At 46.3% G+C, this 9,424-nt stretch overlaps 1 protein-coding gene across 1 annotated transcript in view; it reads right to left on the reverse strand.

Moving 5' to 3' along the window:
* LOC122552160 (serine/threonine-protein kinase N2-like) overlaps positions 1 to 9,424 on the reverse strand; it is a 122,039-nt gene that overhangs the window by 35,703 nt on the left and 76,912 nt on the right. Inside the window, exon 4 of the mRNA XM_043694680.1 lies at positions 2,597 to 2,726. Coding sequence (XP_043550615.1) covers positions 2,597 to 2,726 — 130 coding nt within the window. The remainder of the gene's footprint in view (positions 1 to 2,596; positions 2,727 to 9,424) is intronic.

Consider the following 9,424-nt stretch of genomic DNA (forward strand, 5'->3'; position numbering starts at 1 on the left):
AAAGAGAGAGAGGAAAAGAGAGAGAGGGAAAGAGAGAGAGGGAAAGAGCGAGAGGGAAAGAGCGAGAGGGAAAGAGCGAGAGGGAAAGAGCGAGAGGGAAAGAGCGAGAGGGAAAGAGCGAGAGGGAAAGAGCGAGAGGGAAAGAGCGAGAGGGAAAGAGCGAGAGGGAAAGAGCGAGAGGGAAAGAGCGAGAGGGAAAGAGCGAGAGGGAAAGAGCGAGAGGGAAAGAGCGAGAGGGAAAGAGCGAGAGGGAAAGAGCGAGAGGGAAAGAGCGAGAGGGAAAGAGCGAGAGGGAAAGAGCGAGAGGGAAAGAGCGAGAGGGAAAGAGCGAGAGGGAAAGAGCGAGAGGGAAAGAGCGAGAGGGAAAGAGCGAGAGGGAAAGAGCGAGAGGGAAAGAGCGAGAGGGAAAGAGCGAGAGGGAAAGAGCGAGAGGGAAAGAGCGAGAGGGAAAGAGCGAGAGGGAAAGAGCGAGAGGGAAAGAGCGAGAGGGAAAGAGCGAGAGGGAAAGAGCGAGAGGGAAAGAGCGAGAGGGAAAGAGCGAGAGGGAAAGAGCGAGAGGGAGAGAGCGAGGGAGAGAGCGAGGGAGAGAGCGAGGGAGACGGAGAGATCAAGGTCAATTGCCATTTTCAGAACAAGACTCCTGCCAAGCTCCTCATTTCCTTCTCTTTCCGCTCATGTTGTCAAACCTGCTGAGTAGTGAATCTTTTCTGTCCTTGTTATATTTTTGTTTGTGTGTTAGAGCACGAATTTTAGTTGAGAATATACAGAAAGCAGTTTGCAAGCTCATTTTACACCAGAAGCAATATCTATCTTAACAAAGAAATGGCACAGGGAAAGGAAATATGGTCACCACATATTTCATTTGGTTTACATTACAGGTAAAGCAGTAATCGCCCTGATAACATTTTGCCTGCAATGCTAAAAAAACTTTTTGCTTCAGGATTTTCCATGCCCCTTAGTAAGCTGTTCCAGTACAGGTACAACACTGTCAATGTGGAAAACAGCCCCGGTAATTCCTGTTCACAAAAGCAACAACAAATCCACTCCAGAGTACTGCCCATCAACAAAGCAGCCCTTGCTCAGTAATAACCTGCTCACTGGTGCTCAGCTGGGGTTTCACCTGGGTCAGTCAGTTCCTGTCACTACAGCCTTGGCCAAACCATGAACAAAAAGAGTCGAACGTAAGAAGCAAGACAAGAGTTCCTGTCCTTGACATCAAAGCAACATTTAACCAACTGTGCCATTAAGCACTTCGAGCAAAATCAAAGTTCATGTGCAGCAGGAGAAATCTCTCAGAAGGAACACATATATATGTGTGTGTTTGTTGGTGGCCAATTATCTCCATTGCATCACAGTAGATGGCCTGTGGCAACCACCTTCAGCTGCATCATCATGACTTTCTCTCCATTAAAAGGTTCATGTCTAGGTCTTGCTATATTTGGAAATGGACTGCTTCAGTATCTGAGGAGTTGTGAATGATGTGTTGAGCAATCTTCAGGGAACCTTCCCACTTGTGGCCTTAGGTAGGGGAAAGGTCATTTCTGAAGCAGTTGAAGATGTTTGGGATCAGAATAGCACCCTGATGAACGTCTACAGAGATGCACTGGAATTGAGACAACTGACCTCCAACAACCTCAACCATCTTCCTAGGTTCCAGGTATGACTCTAACCAGCGGGGAGTTTGCCCTGATACCCACTGATTCCAGTTTCATGAGGGCTCCTTGATGCCACACTCGGTCGATTACAGCCTTGATGTCAAGGGCTGTCCCTCTCCCCTCCCCTCAGGAATTCAGCTCTTTTGTCCATGTTTGACCCAAGGCTGTGATGAGGTCAGGAGCTGAGTGACCTTGGGGGAGCCCAAACTGTGTGTCACTGAGCAGGTTATTGCTGAGCAAGTGCTGCTTGATAGTACTGTTGATGTCCCCTTCTGTCACTTTCCTGATGACTGAGAGGAGACGGATTACATGTGGGCCAGGTTCGATTGGTCCTGCTTTTTGTGTACAAGACAAACTTGGGTAATTTTGCTGTAGGTCCCCACCTGTCAATCTGAAATCTGTCGCAAGAGCAGTACTGTAACTGCACTGAACTCAAAGCTGTCTGTGTTCACTGGACTAACCACAAAGATAATTGCCTGATGCTCATTTTATTTTGAGCATGAAGCTTTTCAAAATTGTGAACGTGAGCATGAAACAGATTCTGATAAATGCTAAACACGCTGACAGGTTTGGCATTTTCACTGTTTCACAAGTGCAACATTCCAGATATCTCCAATATGTTCATCTAAATAACATTAAATGGTTATTAAACTTTCATTTCTTTAATGAGAAGGACTACAGAATTCACTCATGAAGCTTAGAAATGATGGGAACTCCTGAAATAAAGAGTGTTGGGGAAACTCAGTAGGTCTGGCAGTATTTGTGGAGAGACAGAGCTAAGGTTTGAATTCCTTTATGACTCTTTCTTCACAGATGCCACCAGACCTTTCGTGTTTTTCCAAGGCTTAGTTTTTATTTTCTCCAGCAGCAGCAGGAATACCCTGCTTTCGTTGCTGGAATAAGCCTAGTATCTGGGAGCACAGAGCCTAACCACCACTTACCTTGGCCATCCTCATCTTCTAGGTGCAACTCATCTGCCTGCACTGCCTTGCGGATCTGCATACGGATCACTTCAATTTTGGTTTTACTGTCTTGCAGCATCTGTTGGGCAGTGGACAACATCTTCCGGTCCTTGGGGATTAAGGAAAGAGCGAAATTAAAATGAAAGGAATTTTCATTTGACAAGGAACAAAATGCTTCAATTCTGCTTTTCTTTGAAAGGGTTTTTGACAACAGAGCTCAGGTTGTGCACATCCAGGGATCAATTAATATATCACAAGAACAAAATTTGGCACATGGGAGCTCCAAGTCTGAAGTACTGAACCATGCTGGGCTCAGCCAGGTTGAGTGCAGAATTTTGTGTTGGTTCTGCAATCCATGTGCCTTATATTCCATCATTCAAATCAGCTCAGACTGCAGCAGTTCAAAAAGACAGCTCACCACGACCACCTTCTCACGGACAGATAAGGATAAGCAAAAGCTGCTGGCTTTACCAGAAAAGCTCACATTGCATAAATGAACGAACCACAAAATGATCCAAATGAGCAAAGCTCTGCACAAATTGCCTCTTGTAGAGACATTTTTAAAAAAAAGTAGGCCATTCACCTCTTTTGAGTCTGCCATGCTATTCAATGTGATCACAGCTGATCATCCAACTCAGCACGCAGCTCCCAATTCTCCCCAAACACAACATCCAGCTCCTTCTTGTACAGAGAATTTCACAGACTTACCACTCTTTGGGTGAAGGAAGATCTCCTCATCCTGGTCCTAAATGGCCTACCCAGTATCCTTACACTGTGACCACTGGGTCTGCGCTCCACACTCATTAAGAACATTCTTTCTGCCTTTATCCTGTTAGAATTGTATAGGTTTCCTGAGGATTCTTGTGCATCACTCACACATGTGCACCAAGTAGCAATGGAGGCAAGTGGCATGCTGGCCTTCACTGCAAGAGGGCTTGAGTACATAAACAAGCTGTACTGTTGGTGAGATCACACTGGAGAGGATTTTGTGCAAGCTGGGTCTCCTTACCAAAGGAAAAGTGATTATATGGTAGAGAGGGAGGATAGTAATGCTCCACCAGACCGATTCCTAGCATGGCAGGATTTGTTTTTATATGACAGATTGGGTTACTTGGGTCTGGAGTTCAAGAGGCTAAAGGTGTCAAGGAGTATGAAGAGAGAGTGGAAGTGTGCCATTGAGATCGATCACATTGAATATGAAATGGGATCCATGGCCGGATGGCCTACTTCCACTCCTATGTTTCTAAACACAAGCCGAACTGTCGTTTTATTCAAAATAAGCTTTATTGTGTATTGATAAAACGTGCTTCTTCACCAAGCATGGAACTGAGGCTGCAATGTCCGAAACCCAGCAGGGGAAACCATGGGATATCACCGTCTCACAAAATACATTCAACCGAAATCCCACCCAACTAAGCTGCATCGTCAACCAAACTCCAGCCAAAGTCAGAACGGTGACATGCAGCCCAACATCTACCAACACCATCAGTTCTATAGACTGAAACATTAAATATTGTGTACCTTTTGAGATGAATCTGGGTCAGCATGGAGAAAAAAGAAAGTTGGATTGGCACTCTAAACAAATACTCCCAACAAGAGAGGATAATGATGTTCTTTCTCAAGTTGGCTCCACTGCAGGATGTTTTGGACTCATTCAGAGGACATACGGTCACTGACTGGGCCAGCATTGATTGCTTATTCCCACTTTCCCTTCAGAAGGTGGAGGGGAGCTACCTTCTGGAACTGCTGCTGCTCATTTGGTGTCAGTACATGATCAATGCAGCCAGTGAAGGAATTCCAGGATTCTGGATAACAAAGGATTTATCTGGATGGTGAATGGCTTGGAAGGGAATTTGCAGGTGGTGACGTTCCTATATATCTGCTGCTCTTGTCCTTCTAGATGGAAGTGGTCACGAGTTGGAAAGTGCCATCTAAGGAATCTTCGTGGGTTTCTGCAATGCAAGTTTTAGATGGAAGATGGTAGAAGAAAAACCGATAGAACTAAGATGCTGTAAATCAGAAACAAAAGCAGAAATTGTTGGAGAGGTTCAGCGGATCTGGCAGCATCTGGGGAGACTAATGAGAGTTAATGTTTTGGGTCAAGTGACTCTTCATCAACTGAGCAAACTGCTTTGTCCTGGTTCTTGAGTGTTGTGGGACGTGTACTCATCCAGGCAAGTGGAGGGTATATCATTACACTCCTGACTTGTGCCTTGTAGATGGGGGACAGGCTTTGGGGAGTCAGGTGGTGAGTTACTTGGTGCAGGATTCCGAGCCTTTGACCTGCTCTTGCAGCCACATATTTATTCAGTTCATTTTCTGGTCAATAGTAAACCCTAGGACATTGACAGTGGGTGGATTATAATGTGATAACACTGTCATTGAATGTTAAGAGAAAATCCCCATTTGTCAGTGCAAACCTGCATACTTAGCAGTTCTGCATTTGGACACGGACTGCTTCAGTATCTGAAGAGTTGCAAATGGTGCTGACCATTGTATAACACCAGTGACCAAACCACTTTGGACCTTTTGATAGAGAGGAGGTCATTGGTGAAGCTGCTGAAGAAGTTTGGGACATGGACACTACCTTGAGGAACTCCTCCAAGGGGGCCCCAGAATTCAGATATCCCAAAGAGACAACGAAGAACCACACTGTCTTCCTTTCTGCCAGGTTTTAACCCCAGATTCCCATTAACTCCAGTTTTGCTCGGACTGCTCAATGCCACACGATCAAATATGGTCTTGATATCACTTCTGCCTCACCTCTGGAATTCAGATATTTTTGTTGGAACCAAGTCTGTAATGAGTTCAGAAGCTGAGCAGTCATGTCAAAACCCAGACTGGGCATGAGTGAGCAAGTATTGCTCAGGAAGTGGTGCTTGATAGCACTTTTCCTGATCCCTTTGGTCAAACTGTGATAATTGAGGGCGGATGGAAGTACTGTCGAAGGAGCTTTGGTGAATATCTGTAACGCACGTTTTAGATGGAGTGGTCATTTTGTGTACACGGCAATTGTTCACATTGTCAGGTAGGTGTCAGTGATGGAATTGCACTGGAATAGTTTGGCTCAGGCTTGGCAAGTTCCGAAAAACAAATACTGTCCGAATTTTGTCAGGTCCCCGACCCTTTGCAGTATCCAGTAATTCCAGCCATTCCTTGGTATAGGTGGAGTGAATCAAGTTGGCTGAACAGTGGCATCTATGATGCTTGGAACATCATGAGAAGATTGGGATGGATCATCCACTTAGCACTTCTGGCTTAAGACTGTTCTGAATGTTTCATACTTATCTTTTGATCCTGTATAATTGAGGATCGGGATATGTGTGCACTGTCCTCCAGTGAGTTAATTGTCCATCACCAATCTCAATTAGAGCAGTACCGAGAACAGATAATTGGTTGTAGAATCACTTTGTCCTAACACTTGTTGCTTATGCTGTTTGGCGTGCAAGTAGTCCTGTTTGGTAGCTTCAGCAGGTAGACACTTCACCTTCAGGTCTGCCAGGTGCGGCTCCCGGTATGCCCTCCTGCACTCTCCATTGATCCCTTGGCCTGATGGCAATGGTTCAGTGGGGGATATGTTGGGCCATGATTTTTTTTAAGAATTAGAAATAGAATCCCTACAGTGTGGAAACAGGCCCTTCGGCCCAGCCAGCCTGCACTGACCCTCCAAAGAGTAACCCACCCAGGCCCATTCCCATACTAGTCTACATTTCCCCCTGACTAATGCACCTAACCTACACATCGCTGAACACTTTATCTTGGCCAATTCACCTGACCTGCAGATCTTTGGACTATGGGAGGAAACCGGAGCACCCGGAGGAAACCCACGCAGACACGGGGAGAATGTGCAAACTCCACACAGTCAGTTGCCAGAGGCTGGAATTGAACTGGGTCCTGGCGCTGTGAGGCAGCAGTGCTAACCACTGAGCCACCGTGCCAACCCATGATGTTGCACAGCATCTCATAGACATTTTTGAATTGCTAGATCTGTCATAAATTTTTCTCATTCAGCACATTTACCACGTTACACAACATGCTGGAAGGTATCATCAATGTGAAGGTTGGATTTTATCTGAACAAGGACTATGTAATGGACACATGCGGCTGTGGCAGGCAGATGGGGAAGGAGGAGGTCAAATGTGCTTTTCCCTCACCACCTGCTGCAAACCTAGTCTGGCATCTGACCACCTCGATCAGTAATGGTCACGGTCAAGCCACTCTGAAGTCACTCAGCACATATTCTGTGCCCTTGCCACCCCCAGTACTTCTTCCAAATGGTGACGAGCATATTGATTTACTGATTCATCAGCAGAAGTGGGGAGGTGGGTTGGGGAGAGTGCAGTCGTGCATTGTAATCTGCAGGTTTCTTTGACATGATGCCCTGAGAACTCCCACAACACCTCCCTCCAACTCCACTGTTCTGTACTGGGTTGTCCTATCAATGAGACAGGACGTACCCAGGATGGTAATGGTGGTGTCTGAGACATTGTTCAGGGGGTATGATTCTGAGAATATCACTCCTGTCGTTTGACTCGTCTGTAAGATAGCTCTCTCAATTTTGGCATTCACACCGTGATATTGATAAGGAGGACTTTGCAGGGTTGCTGAACTTGCTATTGACATTTCCTGTGAAACGTCCAGTCCCATTCCTTTCTGTCTCCCAAATGGCAAGGCCATTTCAGGGTCAACCACATTGCTGTGGGTCTGGAGTTATATGTCAGTCAGAAACATTCAGCCCTTTGAGCCTGCTCCACCATTCAGTATGACCATTGGCTGTTCACGCAATCTCACTCTCCCATCCCCACTTTCTCTCCTTGGTTCCTTTAGCCACAAGGCCCATGTCCAGCTCCCACTTGAATAAGTCTAATGAACTGGCCCCAGCAACTTCCTGTGGGAGAGAATTCCACAGGTTCATAACTCAATGAAGAAATTCTTTCTCATCTCAGTCCTGATTGCTTTACCCCTTATTCTTAGGCTGTGACCCCTAGTCCTGGACCTCCCCCACATCGGGGAGATTCATCCCCCATCTAGCCTGTCCAGTCCCATCAGGATTTGATATGTTTCTATGAGATCCCACCCTCATTCTTCGAAATTCCAGCCAGTACGAGCCCAGTCCATCCAATCTTTCCTCATTTGTAAGTCCTGCTGTCCCGGGAATCAGTCTGGTGAACCTTCGTTGGGCTCCGTCCATAACAGGAATGTCCTTCCTCAGACTTGGGAGACCAAAACTGCACACAATACGCAAGGTGTGGTCTCACTACAGACCTGTATAACTGCAGCAAGACATCTTTACTCCAATATCCCAATCCTCTCACTATGAAGGCCAGCATGCCATTAGCTTTCCTCACTGCCTGCTGTACCTGCGTGCCAACCTTCAGAGACTGTTCCGCCATGACATCCAGGTCTCGCTGCACCTCACCTTTTCCTAAACTGCCACCATTCAGATCCTAATCTGCCTTCCTGTTTTTGTGATGAAAGTGATAAACCTCACAGTTACTCACACTTGCGTTTGGCAAGTATTTGCCCATTCAGCCAGTCTGCCCAAATCACCTTGCAACGGCTTAGCATCCTCCTCACAGGACACACTGCCACCCAGCTCAGTGTGGTCCGCACATTTGAAGATATTGCATTCAATTCCTTCATCCAAATGGTTAATGTATATTGTGAACAGCAGGGGGTCCCAGTACTGAACCCTGTGGTACCTCACTCATCCCTGTCCGTCGCTCTGAAAAGGACCCATTTACTCCAGCACTCTGCTTCCTGTCTGACAACCAGCTCTCCATCCACGTCGATACACTACCTCCGATACCATGAGCTTTAATTTCCTTACTAAACTCTTGCACGGAACCTTGTCAAAAGCCATTTGAAATGTCAAGTACACAATGTTGCTGATTCACCCCTGCCCACTCTACTGGTCACAACCTCAAACAAAATTCAGAAGATTTGCCAAACATGATTTCCCTTTAGTGAATCCATACTGACCAAGACAGATTCTGTCATCACCTTTTAAATGCTCACCTCTTACTTTCTTAACGATTGACTCCAACATTTTCCTTACAACCAATGTCAGGCTATCCAGCCTACAATTCCCCCCTTTCTCTCTCCCTCCTTTTTTTCAAAAGGAGTGGGGTTACATTAGCTACCCTCCAGTACATTGCAACTCCTCTAGAGTCGAGAGAATGCTGGAAAAGGATCACCGATGCTTCTACTATTTCTAGGGTCACGTCCGAGATAATATTAACTTGGGTGAGTTTTTAATGAAGTAGTGAGGGTTAATGAAACTTGTGTGTTTGATGTCTCGGAGCAGCTGCAGAATGGTCTCAAGTGGGAGGGGGAGCAGCCAGAAGGCACTATCTAGTCAGAATTAAGGTGGTGGAAGGAGGGGGAAGGGGGAGTTGTGTTTTTGTTTAAGCTGCGTAACACAGCAGTAATCAGAGATGAAATAACTGAAGGGTCAACCGTGGAGGGCAAGTGGGTGGAGCTAAGACATAGGAAGGGGGTGGTGATGTTATTGGGGTTGTACCACAGGCCCCCAAATAGTCAACAGGAATTAGACAAACAAATATACAGGGAGATAAGGGAGACTTGCAGGAGCAGTAGGGTTGTCACAGTGGGGGATTTTAATTTTCCAAACAGAGACGAGGTCTGCCATAGCGTCAAGGGCTTAGAGGGGGTGGTATTTGTGAAGTCTGTTCAGGAAAGTTTCCTCAAGCAGTACATAGAGGGTCCTCCTTGGGAAGGGGACAAAACCCGGCCTACTCTTGGGAAATAGGGCAGGACAGGTGACTGAGGTGACAGTGGGAGACT

The sequence above is a fragment of the Chiloscyllium plagiosum genome, chromosome 8 (genome assembly GCF_004010195.1).
Source record: "Chiloscyllium plagiosum isolate BGI_BamShark_2017 chromosome 8, ASM401019v2, whole genome shotgun sequence".
Taxonomy (NCBI): Eukaryota; Metazoa; Chordata; class Chondrichthyes; order Orectolobiformes; family Hemiscylliidae; genus Chiloscyllium; species Chiloscyllium plagiosum.